The sequence below is a fragment of the Arctopsyche grandis genome, chromosome 11 (assembly GCF_051622035.1).
Source record: "Arctopsyche grandis isolate Sample6627 chromosome 11, ASM5162203v2, whole genome shotgun sequence".
Taxonomy (NCBI): domain Eukaryota; kingdom Metazoa; phylum Arthropoda; class Insecta; order Trichoptera; family Hydropsychidae; genus Arctopsyche; species Arctopsyche grandis.
In genome coordinates this window covers 1,838,862-1,861,488 of record NC_135365.1, presented here as the reverse complement: position 1 = coordinate 1,861,488, position 22,627 = coordinate 1,838,862, and the positions used below count along the sequence as shown (strand labels likewise).

General features: G+C 38.2%; 3 protein-coding genes across 3 annotated transcripts in view; all 3 read right to left on the bottom strand.

Moving 5' to 3' along the window:
- The window catches only part of LOC143919146 (uncharacterized), a 1,208,594-nt gene that overhangs the window by 33,889 nt on the left and 1,152,078 nt on the right, over positions 1-22,627 (bottom strand). The gene's annotated exons all lie outside the window — the stretch shown is intronic.
- LOC143919109 (uncharacterized) lies at positions 5,470-8,231 on the bottom strand. The gene is made up of 2 exons (XM_077441298.1): positions 7,676-8,231; positions 5,470-7,594 (listed from the first exon to the last, which is right to left on the bottom strand). Exons 1-2 carry the CDS (start codon positions 7,787-7,789, stop codon positions 6,389-6,391), a joined length of 1,320 nt encoding a protein of 439 aa, XP_077297424.1. The 5' UTR covers positions 7,790-8,231; the 3' UTR covers positions 5,470-6,388.
- LOC143919085 (uncharacterized) lies at positions 18,706-21,840 on the bottom strand. Its single transcript, XM_077441272.1, has 2 exons — positions 21,602-21,840; positions 18,706-21,521 (listed from the first exon to the last, which is right to left on the bottom strand). The coding sequence occupies exons 1-2, from the start codon at positions 21,713-21,715 to the stop codon at positions 19,890-19,892; spliced, it is 1,746 nt and encodes a 581-aa protein (XP_077297398.1). The 5' UTR covers positions 21,716-21,840; the 3' UTR covers positions 18,706-19,889.

Here is a 22,627-nt window from a genome sequence, read left to right as displayed (position 1 = left end):
AATACTTTCATTTATACAGTTATATTGTATGCCCAATCACTCCATAAAACTTGAAATAATTCATACCAGTAATAATTCATTTAGAATATTGTACTTTAGAAAAATGCCAAATTCACTATTTTATTTAATGTAATAATTAAACACTAGGAAAACTTTCCTGCAGTTGTTCTCACCAACCTCAACCATTAATATGAAGTACACAAGTAGAAAAGCACGAAACATTTCATTACTCAATATAATCAATTTCACCCTACTTATTTTATTTATTAAGAGGGCTGGACACCAGCGCCTTGTCCATACAAACGTACTATACTTCTCCCTTCCTCAATTATGGCACTAGAGAAATTAATTTTTAATATGCTATGGATATCCACCATTGGGGTGCATCTATCGTTTTATTTTTTTGATTAATTATTTTTAATATGAGCTAGAAGCCGCCAAACATATATAAAATCGCCTCTTTTTTACACCCACGAAAAGAGTCCAGCGTGCTTATTTAACGGTCGATTTTAAAAAAAATTCGCTGATAAAATATCTTTCTCATACCGATGATGAAATTTTTTTAAAAATTGGTCCTGTTTTGGAGTAGAAAATAGTTGAATACGAAACGTCGATTTAAAATAGGTAGAATCTGCTGGACGCGCATCTGTCCCTTTTACTCTGGGGCTTCCAAGCCGGTTTAAACCGAAACCGAAAAGCCGGCTTTTTGACCATTTATCAAAAAACCGAAAACCGGCTTTTTGGCTTGATCAACCGGCTTTTTAAGGTTTTCTTTAATTGATGTTTTTTCCTCAAAATTAACAATTATGAATTTCAAATTGTGTATAAACTCTCTTAGGTAATAGGCGTATATTTCTTTGAACAAAAAAAAGGTACATTCTTTCTTTCTTGAGCGGTTTCTTTGAGATTTAGTAATGGACGAATACCAATAAAATATTATTGAAAGTATGTAGTTTCAATGACCTACCCAACTTCAGGTATAAAAAACGTTACTATCGCAAATCCTTGTACATACTTGTCAACAACAAAACAGTAGTCGTAAACTCAAATGATTTATGGCAAAATGCATAGGAATTTCCGAAATAAAATTGATTTTTCTTCGAAGGAATTGGAAGGCCACATACCTACTTTTATTGTGGATTTAAAATGAATTTGTTTCCGACATTTTCAACGGTTTGTTGTTGGATTTTAAGTTAAAACAGATGCGTAAAACAGCTTCGAAATGTCTTTATCTTTGAATCTCGACAGTTCTTAATATCTATCCATGATTCCACAATTATAGTTTTTTTGCGAGGTTACACATTATTTTTTTAATAATATATTCTTGATAGTAGCTTATTTAAATCATTTAATTATTTGTGCGTACTTAGGATCTGCCATTTTACGGTTGTGATATATTATACAAATTGTATTTATTGTAATATTTGTAATAATAATATAAAATAATGATCTTATGAAAGTTCATAATGTTTATAACTCAAATTAATTCATAAAAAACAAATTTTTTGCATAATATAATATAAATTTACAGTTTTTTTTCGATATAAAAATTTTAAACTTTAAAAAAAATCTTAATTTTCTAAAACCAGCCAACCGGCTTTTTATTTATAAAAAAAACAGAAAACCGGCTTTTTATTTCGGGCGGTATTTTGGAACCCCTACGTCTGGCTACATATGTATGTAGTATGTACGTAGCTGACAAAGCTGCGAGTTGTCAACGTCGTGTGCCGCCGATTCAAAAACCTTGCGTAGCTCTGTTTTAGAGGACTGGCTTTAACATCTTTTACTACTTACAGTAAAATATTATCACTGAGATCTCAATTGCGCAATTGCATAAATCGTTCAATAGCGGAATGCGCTGAATTTCCTTTCGTGTTTTACAGCCTAATAGAAATTTAGCAATTATTACTATGCACATTGTTTTACCAATTTCTCGGCTATTTCCTTACCATACAGATATGCCACTTGATGAGAAGCTTATAACACGGGCTTTTGACTAGCTGCGATGCTAAATGTTGTGATAAGATCGCCGCTTTCACATCGTGCCTTCTTTAACTTCAAGGTGTTAAAACTACATACATATTTTATTTTTATTTATTTATTTATATATATTTTAGCTATCAAGCTAATTTAAAAAAAAAAAATACATCTTAATTATTATACTTAACTCTAAAATTTATAATTAACTTATATGTACTGTCCCTCACAGAGGTGTCTCTTCGCACCTCGCAGGAATGCATCCATGTTTTTAGCAGACCTGACGCACTCAGGGAGGGCATTATACATGAGCACACCCCTGTGAAAAACACCCCCAGCCGTCTTATTCTTTCTTACTCTACTTACAACTAGTTTGTCCTTATTTCTAGTATAAAAACTATGTTTATCTCTATTCCTTATTATATAATCATCAAAATACTTAGGTAATAACTTATGATCTAACTTATAAACAAAAGACAATGTACTAATATTTAGACTAATTCTAATACTCATCCATCCTAATTCATCTAACATACTTCCAATACTCTTAAATCTACTCACATTCAAAATAGCTCTCATAGCTTTATTCTGTATTTTTTGCATTTTTTCTAAATCTTGGCCACTAAACAAATTAAGCACAGTGGCACAATAAACCACATGTGGCAAGACAATTGAATTAAACACTAAAATTTTACTTTTTTTACTTAAAATATTTCTTAATCTACATAATACACCAACTTTTCTAGCCATTTTTTTTATTATATAGTCAGCGTGCATTTTAAAATTTAGTCCTGAATCTATGTATACACCTAAGTATTTTATATTTTCAACTTTTTCAATTAACTTATCATCAATTCTAATTTCATTCAATATATTTTTATTTTTACCATTCAACCACATCATTTTTGTTTTATTCACATTCAACTTTAATTTATTTTCACACAACCAGTCATTCACATAATTTAATTCTATATTTAAAATCTCAGACATTACATCAACATTCTTTCCAATTATATATATCAATGTATCATCTGCAAACAAATGTATTTTACACATCTTAATTACCTTAACAATATCGTTTATATATAATATAAATAATAAGGGTCCCAATTTGGACCCTTGCGGCACTCCATGAGGTGTTACAAATTCAGAGGATAACACCTTATCAATTTTTACTCTTTGCCTTCTATTATTTAAGTATGATTGAAGCCACTTTAATACTATACCATTTATTCCTAACTTATATAATTTTTGTAATAAAATATTCCTATCTACTGTCTCGAACGCTCGCTTAAAATCTAGAAAAACTGCTCCAACAACCATGCTAGATTCATCCATCGTCTCCATCCAATCAGAAACCACCAATTGGATAGCGGTTTCTGTTGAATGTTTCACTCTAAATCCAGACTGTTCCACAACCAAACAATCATTTATACTAATGAACCCTTTCAATTGAATCATAACGATTTCCTCCAGCATCTTCTCAACAATTGGTAACATATTGATGGGCCTCATTTCACTGGCTTTATGTGTGCCCGTAACCTTTGGTACCGGTACAATAGTAGACACTTTCCATGCATCCGGGACGGATCCCACTTCTAACGATTCATTTATTAATTTCAGTAACTGAGGTCCAACCATGTCCCAAGTGTTGATTAAAATATCTAGAGTCAATCCATCCATACTAGAAACTGATTTCATGCCCTTCAATACACCATTTAATCCCTCCATTTCCACTAATTTAAACCTTTCAAACTTATTTAAACCCAAATTAATATCATCATTCACACTATTATGCCTTGTTTGTATTGAATTAACTATATCATTCACACTATTGATGTAAAACTCATTCAATCTTTCAACCATATCCTCTTTATCATTATATACTACTCCCTCGACTTCTAATTCATTCAAAGAAACATTTTTTCCCCCGGAAATCAAAGTTTTAATTATTCGCCACATTTTTGTGGGATCTTTTTTTGCACCATCAATATTTCTTTCATGCCAATCCCTCTTCGCATTACGTAAAACATTCACACATTTATTCCTCTTTCTTTTATACTCTAACCAAGCCTTTTCTAATTGGATTCCATCCATAGCCTTAATAATTTTATATCTTTTATAACTAACATTCTTATCAACTAAGCTTTCCTTTACTTCCTTGGTAAACCAAGGTTTATGTATATAGGGGATGAACGAATGAGACGACTGGCATGTTGATGCACGTGCTTTTATTATGGAAGCCAGAGACGGAGTGAGGTAGCCACTCTGAACACAGCCGAGTTGGTCCCAACTCGCAGGTAGGTGACCGAACTCGACCATGTCGTATAGCGAGCCGCCACATGTACAATGTACATACACCTGTCCTGCAGCTTCCTACAGCAGATCGTCATGTTCAAGCGGCTTATATTACAAATACCGAGCGAAGCCGGGTAAAACCACCAGTATTTTATAATTCCGAATGAAACTCAATAGAATTTTTTTTGAAATATTCTGACCATTTGAGACAGGAAATCATATTTTTTAAATTTTGATTGAGATTTTTTTCTACAAATATCTTTAAATTGTCAAAACATATTGAATCATTCACAACGACGTTTTTGGAGGCAAGAAATACAATCGAATTTTCAATTTCTTCCCAAGTTGGAACCCTATCTAATTTCGTACAAATAAAACTATTAAAATTTGATAGTTTATTAGTCCATAAATTCAAATATTCCTTCAATTTTTATTTTATAGCAAGTCATGCAATTTAAATTGAATTTATCTATTTCACTTTGCAAAATTGAAAAAGAGGACATTCTTGGTATTGTGGCGGCTCGCTTATACGACATGGTCGAGTTTGGTTGCCTTCCTGCGAGTGGGGACCAACCCGGCTGGGTTCGGAGAGCCGCTACTCACTCTGTCTTCAGCTGTCATATAATAAACACGTGCATTAACATGCCAGTCGTCTCATTCGTTCATCCCCCATAGTATATTGCCAAAAAGAGAGAGAACAAAAGAATTGTGTTAAAAAAGAGAACATGTTCTCTGAAAAAGATACCTATTGACAACCCTATAGAGCTGAAATATCTGATTTATTCAATAACTAATGATAGACCTATATAGTAGTATACCTATAGACCTATATAGATAGTAAAAACTACTTACATATAAACAATATAAATCAGCAATAGAAAAATTTATTTATTAATTAAATTAATTTTCAGTAGATGGCGCTAAATGCTCGTGGCACTATTTTCCAAGAGGAAATATTGATAGCAAACAATATATGTGCTGGTTTTTTCTTGATTCTACCACCCAAATCTTACATACATATATTTAACCTTACAAAGTCTCATCGAAATTATATATTAGATTTATTTAATTATTTAAAGTTTGGACCATTGTGGCATTACAGGAATTCCTATTGCGCCAAAAATATAACAGAAAAGAAACACAATAAATAATAATAAATTATATATTAGATAAAAGATAGACAGTACTCATATAATAAACAACATTTTTATTTACATATTATGATATTATTACACCCAGGGATGCTGCATGTTATACAATTTTTTTTTTGTAATTTATTAACAACCACAAATCAACAAAATTTAAAACAATTTAAATTATATATGTAGATACATATATTTACGCAAATATAAACTTCATTCCACTTAAACTGGCAATCTATCTTCATTCATAGTATGTAGATCTAAAAAATATTTTATTATGAAGAAAAGCATTGTGCCGATTCTGCTTTTGTCATCGGAAATGTAAAGGATATTTAAATAAGTTTTAATAATTCACACAATATTTCAGATAAATTATTTTCTTAAATAAAATTTAATAAACTTATTAAACCAGTAAATTGGTGCATTTCTGTTCAAGAATAGAATACGCAAAATATCACTTGTAGTTTTTCATCTTTTAGCATTCAATATGTTTAAAGAAGTATTTTTTCAGAGAAGCTCCTGAATTTTTCTTTATTGAATAATTTTCCAATAACTAAAAGACGTATAAAAGTATATATTTTCTTCATATCGATTTATATACTTTTTAACTTCTGACATTTGAGTAGCTGAACAATCTTCCATTTTTTTTATCATCGTTTAATCAATTCATATTTCAATCTTTCAATAATTGTACATATAAAAAACACATTAGGATTGATTTTAAATATATGTATCTCGAAATATACTAAAGATGCTGCAGTTTCGCAGTTCCTATGGAAGAGCCGCCCCTGTTTACATCTTATGAGAACTTTTATAGCCCACGAGCCAATTTTTTTGTATGAAGTGACTGTCAGTGTTAGATCTCAAGTGATTTACAAGATTTCAAACACATATCACACTTGTGCGGTGTGGAAATTGAAATGCCTCACAATGTGATATTTATCAAAAAGTTATATTTCACATTCATAAGACTAGTTCTTACAATGAGATCTTATATGTTTCGTGAGGTTCGATTTTTGGGTGAATGATTTTAAACAAATATCACACTTGTGTGGTTTTATCCCAGTATGCGTGTTTTGATGTACCCTGAGGTTAGATGTTTTAGCGAATGATTTTAAACAAATGTCACACTTGTAAGGCTTTTCCCCCGTGTGAGATCGTAAATGTATCACAAGTTCATTTTTACGAATAAATGATTTTGAACAAATGTCACATTCGTATGGTTTTATCCCGGTGTGTGTTTTTTTATGTGACTCGAGGGTAAATTTAAGAGTAAATGATTTTGAACAAATATCACACGTGTAAGGATTCTCTCCTGTGTGAGATCTTAAATGTATATCAAGTTCATATTTGTAAAAAAATGATTTTAAACAAGTGCCACATTTGTATGATTTTATCCCAGTATGCAATTTTTCATGTGACACTAGACTAGATTTTTGAAGAAATGATTTTAAACAAATTTTACACTGATACGGCTTTTTTACCGCGTGAGATCTTAAATGTGACATAAGTCCTTGTTTACGAATAAATGACTTTAAACAAACTTCACATTTGTGTGGTTTTATCCCAGTATGTAATTTTTTATGTTTATTGAGGCTATATTTTAAAGCAAATGATTTTAAACAAATTTCACACTTGTAAGGCTTTTCCCCCGTGTGAGATATCATATGTTTAAGAATTCCATATTTATCACTAAATGATTTTAAACAAATGTCACATTTGTATGGTTTAATCCCAGTATGCAATTTTTGATGTAACTCGAGATTAGATTTTCGAGTAAATGATTTTAAACAAATATCACACTTGTAAGGCTTTTCCCCTGTATGAGATATCAAATGACGAAGAAGAGAAGAATTCAGAGTAAATGATTTTGAACAAATTTCACACTTGTTCTCTCCAGTATGTGATCCTTTGTGTAAAACTAATTCAGATTCACCGGGGGTTGGCTTTAAACAAATTTCACTATTCTTTCGGTGAATTGTCGGTAATGAAGGATCATCATCCCATATTACATCTTCCAACAAAACTTCTTCAGTCTTGATCTTCAAGGAATCGCCTAACCTCAGTTGAGACGTTTCGTTGCTTCGAAAACAAGCCTCTCGAAAGCTGATTAACAATTCCAGATTGGTCTTACACGAAAAACACACTGTGTCCGGCAACCCGTCGCCTCTTTCAACCTGCAGGTGGAAAAAGTAGGATTAAGAGAAGAGTTAACCAATTGGGTCCACAATGATTGTAACGTGTAACCAGCAACTGACCTGAATTTGACAGCAGGTCTGAATGCGTTGCTCCAGACGCTCTGGATGAAGATCGCCGAAGATCGAGACGGAAGTCTCGGCCGGAGCTGATCCAAGACAAAGCCTACACTCCATCGTCTCTGCATTCAAGTCTGACTAGCGACGGACTTGTCGCAATTACATGTATCAACTGACTTATCATTTTACTAGTGACATCTATTGTAATAATTTGACACTAATTATATCAACTTTTTTTATAACACTAGCGATAAACTTGATGAAATATTATCGCATGGATTATGGCATATTAAATTATTCAATAAAAAAAAATATTAAAAGTCACACAACAAATGAAATTAATAGGCAAAATTCATTAGTAAGAATATAGCACAACTTGTACTATCCCGAATCGAGGTCGAAGATCTCACCTTGACTATAACCGGGCTCAGATCTAGGGGGTGGCAAACTGGGCATTTGCCCAGGGGCGGCGGATTTGAGGGGCAGCAATAATTAATTAATTAATACAAACTGTAGCGGCTCTACGACGTGGTCGAGTTTCGGTTATCATCCTGCGAGTTGGGACCAGCTCGGCCACATTCAAAAGTTCCTACACGACTTCCTCTTCGGCTGCCATAATAAACACACGTGCATCAACATGCCAGTCGTTTCATTCGACCTACCCCCATAAAACAAATAAAAAATTATGAAGCACAAACGTGTCGTATTGCACATTTTCAACGCTCCACAGGTACATACTTAAGATGTTGGTTGACCCTTCAATAATATTGAAAAATTGGTGTAGGCCAGGGGTACCTAAACTTTTTGATAAACTTTCGTGGTTATATTTACACTAGTGAATAGCCCGATGAAATATCATCGCATGGGTATAAAATTATTATATACCCGTATAAAACTAAAAATAAAATCCGGAACCGGAACCGTTATTTTCGTAGACTCTCATAGATAGTTTTCAATTCTTTATTTGTAATAATTTTCAATTTTTAAAGTTAACGTTAACAAAATGCTATATTTTCCGACTATACACAAACGGTCATTGACCTCGTAACGTTGAATATTATTATTTTAATATTCGGTACAAGAGTTGATTACGGACTGACTTAAATTCTAACAATACTGAGTTTATATACTCTGTAGGAATCTCGTCGTCGTCATCGTCATCGAAACATTCGAGAATATTCCGCAACAACAAACTACATTCCCGAAACCCAGACGACATGCACCTGCAGTCGTTATATTAAACTCAGGCGGAACGCCCCTACCAGTCGAGTGGAACCAAAACGGTCGAAACACGCCGCCACCATTAAAATACATCGAGCGGAAAGGCGCCAAGCATTCCAGAAAATTCGACGCCTCGACGAAAACAAAATTCCTCTCGTACGCGTCAATAACCACTTCCATCAAGCATTCCAGAAAATTCGACGCCTCGACGAAAACAAAATTCCTTTCGTACGCGTCAATAACCACTTCCACCAAGCATTCCAGAAACCATATAAAAGGAGGTACAACGCAAACAACGCCAGTAAGTCCGCGCCCAGCGCCCGCAGTGCACGGACGTACCCCAAACCGCCTCGGCGTCAGCCGCGCTGTAGTTGTCGTTTCCCGCGTTACACACAGCTGTGTCGTTAACAGCTGCATCGCCGAAACCGCGATGTAACTACGACTCGATACTTCGAACGTGTCCCTCTGGGAACGAGATGCTGTCCTAACAACAGTAACAAAAAAAACACAGTGATAGTGACAGTGACAAGTGACAAGTGACAGTGACACCCACCCACCCACAAACCCACCCACAAGATGGGTAACCCACCACAACGTGATAGTCGTAGTGACAAGGACACTAATACACAAACACAAAAACAAAAACAAACAATCACTAGAGACGACTTCAGTGAACTATTGGAGGCGTTTCGAACCGTGAAGGAAGAAAACGCTTCCCTCAAAAAGACCATCGAGTCGATTCTCGCGACTCACGCAGCCCAACGAGCTGCTGACCAAGCAGCCCACTCCGCCCAACTGGGAAACCTTGCGTCAAACATGACGCAGTCCCAGTCGATGATGACCACGAAGGACATGGCCACATCCCCCCAGACGTCACCTAAAAAAAAAAACGGTAAGCGTAGAATGGTAAGCCCGCCCAACACCACACGCACACAACCACAGTCGCCCCCACACAATAGCAACAGATACGCGCCACTCGCGGAACTCGACTCCGACCCCGATTTCGATTCCGAATCCAACTCCAACAAAATGGAGGTTACCGCCACTGCCAAGTCCCCACCTGCATCAGCAGCTGTACCCGCACTTACAAAAACCCCGGCACCACAACCGGAAGACTACTTATTCCCGGTTGGCATAATCCGTAACAGGAATGTTACACAAAAGCGTCCAACTCGCGACGTGCCCACCCAACAAGCGGCCCCCAGCGCCCCGTCGGCAAATACGCCCCAAACCCCTCGCACAGCACAAATTCGTGCACCCCCTCAAACCACAAGCCCCGCTCACCCATCTGGAAACACCGTCTCTGACACTCCTTCACAAAATGTCCAAAGAGCAAAGGTTGCTCCAATCTTCCTTAGGTTGCCATCGGACTACAAGGCAGTTCAAAGGAAACTCAACCAACATAACTACAAGTTCACGGCCGTCTACTCTGAAAACAGAGTAAAAATCTCCCCTCTCACCATCGATGATTACCGTAAAATCACGAAATTGCTCCAAGAGCAACAATTTCAGTTTTATGCCCACCCCCTAACGGAAGACAAACCGCTCAAAGTAGTCATTAGAGGCATTAACCCCAACTACTCCGAATCGGAAGTCCTCGCCGAGCTGGCCAAACTTGGCTATAAAGCCAGTAAAGCCACCGTCATGAAATCACGACGTGACAAGCGCAACATGCCCATGTTCACAGTCGAGACCACACGCGACGAAGAGGGGAAGAAATTATTCAACCTCTCCAGCATTTTCGGCCAACTGGTTCGCATCGAATCACTTCGTCGTGGTGACACTGTACCGCAGTGCCACCGCTGCCAAGGCTTTGGACATGGCTCCTACAACTGCAATGTCGCCCCCTTATGCATCAAATGTGCAGGACCCCATTTGACCACTGACTGTGCGTCAACAGCCTCCACCCCAACCTGCACCAGCTGCAGAGGCCCTCACGTTTCCAGCTACAGAGGCTGCCCTTCAAATCCCAACAACAAAAGCAGGAAGAACTCCAGTCAACCCCGAAACCCCAACCCCTCCCACCCCCAACCAAAGAAGACCAACGTACCGCAATACAGACACGTAGACACAAATTTCCCTCCCCTAACCCCACCCACCCAACAAACCAACATCAACACCAGCTGGAACCCAAACCAAAACCAAGACCTTTCAAATCGGATGAGCAAAATCGAACAGTCCATTGAGTCGATAAATGCCATCCTTATCATGCTCACCCGACAGAAAAAATGACTTGTTACCTCAAGATCGTTTACTGGAACGCTTGCAGCATACTCTGCAAGCGTGTCGAATTCGAGCAATTTCTGCTCCAACACTCCATTGATATCGCACTAGTAAACGAAACTTGGCTCAAACCCGGTAATAGACTACACTTTTCAAACTACACTACATACAGAAACGACAGAATAGGCAAAGCCGCCGGCGGCACTGCCATATTCATCAAACACACGATCCAACACAACTTGGCCCCGCGGCCGATCACCACAGGAATAGAACTGACGTCGGTAGAAGTTTGGACCAACACCGGCACCCCACTCATCCTCCACGCAGTCTACAACCCTCCAAATCAACACTTACTCACCACAGACTTAGACAACATATTCAACACCAACAAAGCCACCATTGCCGCAGGCGACCTTAACGCCAAACATTCCAGATGGAACAGTCGAGCCACTAACAATAATGGGAAAATTCTCCTTAGTTATTCCCAACTCTCAAACCCAAAAGTCTCCGTCACGGCCCCAGATGAACCCACAAGAATCCCCATTAACTTCAAAGGTAGACCTGATATCTTAGACATCGTTCTTACTCAAAATTTTCCAGGTGCGCAGTCCTTGACTGTAGTAAATGATCTCTCTTCCGACCATCACCCGGTCATACTAGAACTCACCAACACCCCCGTAACTATAAACCCCATCCTCCGAAGTACCATATCTTGGGAGAAATTCTCAACTCTCCTTCATCACACCGTCACTTACCCCCACTCGATTCACACCACCCAAGAGATAGACTCGGCTATTAACGTACTCACTGACGAAATACAGTCAGCCCTAGAAGCCAGCACCACCACCACTCCCCACTCTCCCCTGCACCCGCAAGCTTTACCACCCGACATTCGCGATCTAATTCGCCTTAAGAATAGAGCTAGGAAGGCATTCCAAAGAAATAAGGACCCAATCCTCAAACAGCGAATGAACAGACTTCAACAAGACGTTAAAAACGCCTTGTGGCAACTACGAAACGACAACTGGGATACCAAACTCAGAGCGCTAGAAGACGGACATAACGGTTTCTGGAAACTGTCAAAAATCTTCAGAAGCAACGGCAATAGGATCGACAGGATCAAAGTTGGAGATAATTTTGTCTACTCCACCGCCGATAAAGCGGAAGCCCTAGCCGACAGTCTCCAGGACCAATTCTCGCTCTCAAACTCTAATCTGCAAAGCGACTTTTGCCAAATGGTTGAAAGCTCCGTCAATAGCTACCTCGAAAACCCAGCCCCAGTACCCATTGTCGCCACTTCGCCGCTTGAAGTCCTAAATATTATCAAAAGCATCGCCGCCAAAAAGGCCCCTGGCCCTGACGGAATCTCCAACAAAGCTCTAAAAGAACTCCCTCAAAAAGCCATCGCTGCACTCACAGCTATACTAAATGCCACCAACAGAATCTGCTATTTTCCGAGTCAATGGAAACTCGCTAATGTCATTCTCATCAGAAAACCCTACTCGAACCCCTCCCTCGCAACAAGTTACCGACCAATCAGCTTGCTATCCTCACTGAGTAAGATCCTGGAACGGATCCTAATCTCAAATCTCAACAGCGAAATCGCAGAAATTGACCTTCTTCCCAAAACACAATTTGGTTTTAGACCCCAACATTCTGCCGTTCACCAGATTCACAGAGTTGTTGAAACCGTTATAGACGGCTTCGACCACAACATGTCTACTGGAGCAATCTTCCTAGACATTTCCAAAGCTTTCGATAAAGTCTGGCACTCTGGCCTCCTTTACAAAATGATTGCTGCCAACATCACCCCCCACTCAATACGATCCATCGCATCCTTCCTAAGAGAAAGGAGATTTCAGGTCAAACTCAAGGACCGCATTTCAACTCAGCGAGGCATCTCCGCTGGCGTACCCCAAGGCTCCATCCTCGGCCCCACACTATTCAACCTTTACACACACGACATACCCACTCCTACACATAGGTACACAAACATCGCACAGTACGCCGATGACACGGCCATCTTAGCGAGCTCAGTCGGCCCCAAGGGAGTCTCACTCGCCCTCCAGAAGTACTCGGACCAACTGGTAGCGTGGTACGATAAATGGCTGATGAAAATCAACCCGGATAAAAGTCAGGCAATATTCTTCTCCAGACGCAAAAAACGGTGCAAACCAGCCAAGCCAGTCATTATAAACGACCAACCAGTCAACTGGACCACGTCTACCCGCTACCTGGGGGTAATAATCGACCGCAAATTAACCTGGAGACCCCACATCACTAACGCGGTGCGCAGAGCTAGGGCAGTTGCGTCAAAGCTTTACCCACTATGCAAACCCAACAGCAAGCTCTCGCTTAAAAACAAGTGCTTGCTGTATAAATCTATCATCCGCCCACAAATCACGTACGCGAGCCCCGTGTGGGCTCACACTACCATCTCCAACACATCCATACTCAAACTACAGACAGTTCAAAACAAATTCTTGCGTGCCGCGGGCAACTACGACTGGTACACAAGAAACACTATAATTCACAATGACCTAAACATTGACCACCTTGACAAACACGTACACAAACTTGCCGTGAACTACTTCAAGTCTCTCGGCAAGATAGACAACCCTCTTATAAATTCCCTCGGTGAGACCAAACTCACGATCAATCAAAGGCCCATCGACATCTTGAAGATGGGTATAGGCTAAACTAGGATAGATAGAATTAATCTGTAAATATATATTATGACAACAGTAACCATAAGTTAAGTTAACCAAGCCACTAACATAATACTATAGCCTCTAAATATAAAACTAACCATACTAACCGTAACAGTATCCCATAGTTAATGCACTAACCTATGCTTAGTGTTCTAGCCATCCAAATCAGCAATGCGAGCAGCCGCCAGCCCGCACCACAACATCACCGCGAATCGGATCCCAGATAATTCGCTAGATCGATAGGCATGGAGTAAACTCCATGGAACTATCTATAAAATATTACCCACTACTACAACGCCAGTCGACCCACAACAGCAAGCGTCGACACACAGCACCAGACCAGTCGACCCACAGCAGCAAGCGTCGACACACAGCAGCAGACCAGTCAACATACAGCTCCTGACCAGCCACCACTACACTACGCGCACTTGGAAGATCAACCAGCCGGACGAGCCAGCAACACACTGCCGTATCCAGAGACCTTCCGTACATAGCTGAATGCTGAGCCAGCGACACTCTACCATATCCAGAGACCGCTGAACGACATACTTTTGCCCACAAATACCATACCTTTGTACAACCATAGGCAAACAATAAAACTTTATAAAACTAGCACAACAGTGTTTCGTTAGGCCGGGATACGGTCAACACACATGTAACCCGCCTACATTGGTACTAATCCGACGTGATCTACGCAACCTTCTGATCATCCAACAGCGCTGTCAACACATCGCTACCCCGCCTACATTGGTGACCCCATCTTTGAACCACACAACAGTGTTTCGTTAGGCCGGGATACGGTCAACACATCGTACCCCGCCTACAACTCTTTAGCAAACAAAGAATGTGTTGAAGACACGTGTTGTACAATCTTGGTTAGTCAGTGCATGAGTGTGTTGGAATATAATGGTTTTATTCATAATCAATGTGTGTCAGTAATCGATAATTAGTAATTCATACGTATTTCATTAATCAATGGTGCATTCAAAAAATTAGGTGTGTCTTATCTCTACTGGTTAGTCGTTTGTTCTTTATATTAATCATGTGACAACAAAGGAGTCATATGATGGCGTCGTGGAAATGACGAATTTGCGAGTACATGAGTACAATGGTAGAGGATTATCTTCAGCCTTTAACTCGGGCGACGCGAGCTCATGAGGACATTGCGTTTGGATCGGAGGGTCCGAGGTTCGATTCCCGGCGCCCGCGGTGAATGGAATCAATTTTTTTCTCGAATATCGTCAAAATATAAATAATTTAAATTATAATTATAATTTAATTGAAAATAAATACATAAAAAAATGGTTCAAAACCTCGCTAAATGAAATTATTAAAATTACGTATTTTTATATGGCGAGAAGGAACATTTCAATTAATGTTTAAAAAAAAAAGGCGAAATGAAAAATTGGATTTGGCGTGATGTCCGAGACCATTAGCTCAATTTAGACCCATATTCAGGCTATTTGGGGTGATCGGTTCGAGTCGCGACAAAGTCGTCTCGTCGAAAAATGAATTAATCGATTTTTATCGATTCGTTCATTATGTTCGGCGAGAGTTAGGACACACACACAGATTACCGTCTTTATATATATGATTATATCTTAAAGTAATATATTTATATGGGTTTGGTGCAAACAATCGACAAGCGCCAGACAGACTGAACCACAGAATAACTGGATGGCTGCTTTAAACGCAATTCTCGATTTCACGAATGATAGCACATCAGAGGACGAGTAACCTTTCGATGTGCACAGATGCAATTATTAAAATGGTAATTATTAAAATTGAGTTGGATCTTTCTGGCGAGTTTAATAAGGCAAAATTCGGAACTAAAGTATCAGAAGCACAGAACGTATACAGGGTAGGTATGTGGGGACTTCGGGGAGATTTCGCTTAGTGTAAGTGCGAGCAGTGCGCACGCATAAGGTACACGTGTCGGTAATCAGTGGTTCAGTCTCTATGGCGCTTGTCGATCGTTTGCACCGCATCGATTTATATATGTATATGTAGGAATGATTTTCGAAAGAGCTGAATGTGTGGTTGGCTAATCTGTATGATATGGAGTGTGTGTGAGGTGCATGTTTGAGACCGAATGTGTGGTGGGATAATTACTTGCCCTCGGGCTCGCCTGACGATTAGACGAACAAATTGTAGGAATCTCGTCGTCGTCATCGTCATCGAAACCTTCGAGAATATTCCGCAACAACAAAATACATCGAGCGGAACAGCGCCAAGCATTCCAGAAAATACTACGCCTCGACGAAAGCAAATTCCCCTTGTACGCATCAACAACTAAATTTTCGTACGACCACTTCCATCAAGCATTCCAGAAAATACTACGCCTCGACGAAAGCAAATTCCCCTTGTACGCATCAACAACTAAATTTTCGTACGACCACTTCCATCAAGCATTCCAGAAAATGCTACGCCTCGACAAAAGTGCATTCCTTTCTTACGCATCAACAAACCACCACCATCGGTCAGGCGATTCCAGAAACACTATAAAAGGAGGTACAACCCAAACAACGCCAGTCGACCCACAGCAGCAAGCGTCGACACAAAGCAGCAGACCAGTCGACATCCAGCTCCTGACCAGCCACCACTTCACTACACGGACTTGGAAGATCAACCAGCCGACCGAGCCAGCAACACACTGCCGTATTCAGAGACTTGCTGAACATAGCCGAATGCCGAGCCAGCGACACTCTACCGTATCCAGAGACTAGCCGGACATAGCCGAATGCCGAGCCAGCGACACTCTACCACATCCAGAGACCTCTGAACGACATACTTTTACCAACAATTAACCATACTTGTGTATACGTGTTACTACCAAATAAATACCACATTCAACAAAAAAAAAAAAAAAAAAAAAAAAAAAAAAAGGTATGGGAACTAGTCTTATTGTGAAGGTCTTCTTCACCACCAGTCCGCCATGTATTGTAGACAGATTCGTCTGTGTTCGGTATTAATACAACTATATGATACCACATTCAAAAAAAAAAAAAAAAAAAAAAAAAAAAAAAGGTATGGGAACTAGTCTTATTGTGAAGGTCTTCTTCACCACCAGTCCGCCATGTATTGTAGACAGATTCGTCTGTGTTCGGTATTAATACAACTAACTGGAATCGCCTGACCGATGGTGGTGGTTTGTTGATGCGTAAGAAAGGAATGCACTTTTGTCGAGGCGTAGCATTTTCTGGAATGCTTGATGGAAGTGGTCGTACGAAAATTTAGTTGTTGATGCGTACAAGGGGAATTTGCTTTCGTCGAGGCGTAGTATTTTCTGGAATGCTTGATGGAAGTGGTCGTACGAAAATTTAGTTGTTGATGCGTACAAGGGGAATTTGCTTTCGTCGAGGCGTAGTATTTTCTGGAATGCTTGGCGCTGTTCCGCTCGATGTATTTTGTTGTTGCGGAATATTCTCGAAGGTTTCGATGACGATGACGACGACGAGATTCCTACAAAATAAACAATACTTGACTGAATCCACGCTCATCATTTGGAATCCTTCGCATCCTGAACCTACATATATGTATTGCGATAGGGCTGGGCCGCACCGTGCAACTTTGTCGGCCGACTAGTTGCGCGACACGAAAAAATGTATGGAAATGTGTGCTACAAGTTGACTGGTGTAGCATGTCTCATCTACCTGCATGCATTAGTCTGGTTGCCCTCAACCAAGCGCTCGCAAGTCGCACGGTGCGGCCCAGCCCATACTGCGCACCATTGTTAATTTTTATGGTGAACTTTTTTTTTGCTCTCTAGCTTTGTAGTTTGCCCTCTTTCCTGGAAAATAGCCCCAAAGCTCCCATTTTTTTAATCCAAAAAACCCATTCCCGCCCCGATCTTTGTTTATCACACACGTGTTTGGGTTCGGATTGGACCGGTTGGAGGCTGAAAGCCGAAAAGAAATTCTTTCACTCTTTTCATCCGATACTTTTACTTATTATACATCCGATACATTAACGAATTAAGGTCTGTTCATACCTAGTCAGCACGTATCGGCAGCAGCAAGCAACCTGCAAGTACGGATAGTACATTATATGTATATGTTTTTGGTACATTATATATGTTACAGATTTTAAATTTTAGTGATTTCGTTAATTTTGTGCTAAAATCTTTATTTCAAGGTTCTTTATATATTTTTTAATTTGTAAATTCTAAAATTTATATTATAAATTTGTACGTATGTTTGTATTATATTTTCATAGCTATAATTGGTTGTTCATAAATGCTTATTTTTTTGGGTTGGAGGGGCCATGTAAGTGGAATAACCTAGGGCCTCTTTTTATGTATATACGTGCAATATATAATACGTTGGAATTTGGGTATTTTGTTCTTATTCGAGCTACTTTAATTTTTTTTTTCAACTTTGGCATTCCTTTTCATCCACAAAACAAAGTCATTTCACTCCTATATCCCGTAAATTACAGTCATATTGTGAATCGTCGTATTCAAACTGTCATCGTTTAAATTTAATAAATAATTATACTGCGATATTTGAATTGTCGAGGTAAGTGACTTCGAATGAATCTAATTTTACTGAAGAATCAATAATTGCAATTGAAGAAGTATATCAACGATAAGGACGTCAATTGCAGGAAGAAATATATGTTGCAATATCATCTATTGCAACAATTTGATAATAAAAAAATCTAAATTTTTTTTAAGAATTTGGGAACTCTCAAAATTATACCTGAAACGTATGACATTCTATTGAATTTTTTTTTTTAACTATGTATAAAGCTGTCGGACATGGAAAGAGATTTTCATAAAACAATTAAATTAAAAACAAAATTTAGTTTTTGGAACATTCAATGCATTATTTTTAAATTGAAATAAATTTTATTATATGGCGTTTTTATTCTTCTTTTGGAAATATTTATATTTTTTATCAAAATAAGTTAAATTGTAAGATGATTTTACTTTTTTGTATATTTAACTCAAAGCTTTCTGCCACTGTGACAACCAACTGGAAATTTTTTCAAAAATATTTAATTTTGTAACACTACATCTTGCTCATTGTTCCTTCAGTTGGCAGCAATGGTTAGGTTGGTATCAGAGTACCGAACGACCCCCACTCCCCGGACGGAGATTTCCGGCGCGCAAGAAGAACTCTCTTCTCTTCAGACCTCCACACAGAGGAGCCAGCCAGGTTTCCAGCTTTTCAAGTACAGCTGGCCGCGATTCGACGAGGTAGCAAAACCAGAACCCCTGCGAAACTCCCTTTTATCGTCCCCAGCAACGTGGGAGGGACCAGGACCAGAACCAGGAAGGAGCCTCACCAGAACGTCCACACACGTGGTGTATTCATTATGGTTGGGGAACAATCCAATTGTGGGCACGTTGGGACGCACCTGTCCCTGTCCCTGTACCCAAATACCCACGAACGGGTGGATGGATACCTATTTCTTCACAACTTTATTATTATTCACAATAAGGACTCGATATAAAACACATATAGAGATACATATGTATGTTTACCAAAATTATCTCAACTTTATCCAATAAATAAAAATGATTACATTTAAAATAGATAAAATAAGAAAGCCAAACAATAGATTTGTGTATTTCATTTCCAATTATAATTTCTCTTAAAATTATTCAAATTAACTGCAATGAAAAGAAATGTCATATGATGATGGGGGTCCCAGAAACATCGTTGCACGCAAGCAAACGAAATTTAAGAATATTCATCCAATATTTGTGATTTTAGCAATTATTCCCATGTTTTACGAGTTTCGAATTTATTAGCATCTATTCCGAATTTTACCATCTATCGCAAAATGCTGAAAATATGTCTCTCATAATTTATCCAATTTTTTTATACATATGTATGTTATTATTCCATTTTATTTAGTTTTTTATGTTGCACGAGGTAATATTTATGAACATAACATCCTAAAGCCAAAGAATAGATTTGTATATTTAATTTTCAATTATCATTTCTCTAAAAATTATTTGAATAAACTGCAATGAGAAGAAATGTTATGTGACCAAAATGGTTGAATATGAATAGTGTTTGTATAATAAACTATATTTTTTACGTATGTTGTTATTATTTCATTTTATGAGTTTTTTTATGTCGCACAAGGTAATATTTGTGAATGAATGACTTAAAACAAATGTCACATTTGTGTGGTTTCATCCCAGTATGCAATTTTTCATGTGACACGAGGCCAGATTTTTGAATAAATGATTTTAAACAAATTTCGCACTTGTAAGGCTTTTCCCCCGTGTGAGATCTAATATGTAACACAAGTCCATGTTTATGAATAAATGATTTTAAACAAATGTCACATTTGTGTGGTTTTATCCCAGTATGCAATTTATCATGTAATTCAAGATTAGATTTTCGAGAAAATGATTTTAAACAAATGTCACATTTGTGTGGTTTTATCCCAGTATGCAGTTTTTTGTGTGAACAGAGGCTAGATTTATGAGTAAATGATTTTAAACAAATTTCACATTTGTGTGGTTTTATCCCAGTATGCAATATGTTATGTGCCCTGAGGTTAGATTTATTAGAAAATGATTTCAAACAAATTTCACAATTGTGTGGTTTTATCCCAGTATGCAATTTTTTATGTGACTCAAGGTTAGATTTTAGAGAAAATGCTTTTAAGCAAATTTCACACATGTAAGGCTTTTCCCCAGTGTGAGATCTTAAATGCACCACGAGTGCCTTTTTATGAATAAATGATTTTAAGCAAATGTCACATTTGTATGATTTTATATTAATATGCAATTTTTTATGTGACTCAAGACTAGATTTTAGAGAAAATGATTTTAAACAAATTTCACACATGTAAGGCTTTTCCCCTGTGTGCGATCTTAAATGCGACACAAGTGCCTTTTTATGAATAAATGATTTTAAGCAAGTATCACATTTGTATGGTTTTATTCCAGTATGCACTTTTTTATGTGACTCGAGGCTAGATTTTAGAGAAAATGATTTTAAACAAATTTCACACCTGTGGGGCTTTTCCCCCGTGTGAGATCTTAAATGTGATACAAGATCATTTCTATGAACAAATGATTTTGAACAAGTGTCACATTTATGTGGTTTTATCCCAGTATGCAATTTTTTATGTGACCCGAGGCTAGATTTTTGAGTAAATGATTTTAAGCAAATTTCACACTTGTAAGGTTTTTCTCCTGTGTGAGTTCTTAAATGTAACACAAGTTCAAATTTTCGAATAAACGATTTTAAACAAATTTCACACTTGTAAGGCTTTTCCCCCGTGTGAGATCGTAAATGTAACACAAGTCGATTTTTATGAACAAATGATTTTAAACAAGTGTCACATTTATGTGGTTTTATCCCAGTATGCAATTTTTTATGTGCCCCGAGGCTATATTTTTGAGTAAACGATTTTAAACAAACGTCACATTTGAACAGCTTTTCTCTAGTATGTGAACTCTTCTGTGAAACAAGTTTAGATTCACTGGAAAATGGCTTAGAAAAAATTGCACCATTCTTTTGGTGAATTGTCGGTAATTTAGGATCATCGTCCCATAATACATCTTCCAACAAAATTTCTTCAGTCTTGATCTTCAAGGAATCGCCTAACCTCAGTTGAGACGTTTCGTTGCTTCGAAAACAAGCCTCTCGAAAGCTGATTAACGATTCCAGATTGGTCTTGCACGAAAGACACACCGTGTCCGGCAACCCGTCGCCTTTTTTAACCTGCAGGTGAAAAAGTGGGATTAAGTGAAGAGTTAACCAATTGGGTCCACAATAATTGTAACCTGTAACCAGCAACCGACCTGAATTTGACAGCAGGTTCGAATGCGATGCTCCAGACGCTTTGGATGAGGATCGCCGAAGATCGAGACGGAAGACTCGGCCGGAGCTGATCCAAGACAAAGTCTACACTCCATCGTCTTTGTATTCAACTCTTACCAGTGATAGCTGAAGCGAGCTATTGGAATTACGAATTATTCTTAGAGATTCTTGGAGATAGAGAATGTCAAATGGCCGAATGACACATCGTTTGATTGTAAATATTTACGTTAACGTATAGATGGCACTCTTTGTATTGATAATTTCAGTAATATTAATTTCGGTAATATTAATATTATTATATGCTTTGGGAATGATAAAATTAATGGACAAACATACAGGAATGTATATTTTTGAAAATTGGAAAAATATATCGATATCCAACAAACATACTCTGTTATAACTAGAAATTGGCGCGACCCAGTGCTATTTGGACAAAAAATGGGTTTACCATTGTCTATTGAAATACCATGAAATACAAAGCTAGGGAGCAAAAAAAAAAAGGTTGGTCATTGTTAAAGACAATGATGAACCCATTTTTTGTCCAAATAGCACTGGGTCGCGCCGAATCTTAGTTATAACTAGAGTACGGACCCAAAACGCGCCGCTCATGGTTCGATTGTTGTAAATGCTTTGTAAAATTGGGTTCGGCAAACCTTTAAGAGTGCATTTACAACATTTGAACAATGAACGGCACGCTGGTTATCCGGGCTTTAGTTATAACTAAAGGACGGAGATCCAGCGTGATTTCCAGGAAACGGGGTATAGGGCGGGTGATAGGTTTCTACCGATTCCCGGCCTATGGAAACGCTGTTTGTGTTTGTAAGAGGATCGTTTATTTATGTTCAGTTGTTACAATGGTAATTGTATGTACGAAGAAGTTGAGCTTCGGAGAAGTGATCTGACTGAACTCCAGAGGTTCACTCTGGCGTCTGGAGCTGGTGCGTTGGTTTATATACGGAAGTTCTAGGCGTGTCGTGTGCAGATGTCTTTGTCTTCAGGACACGTGT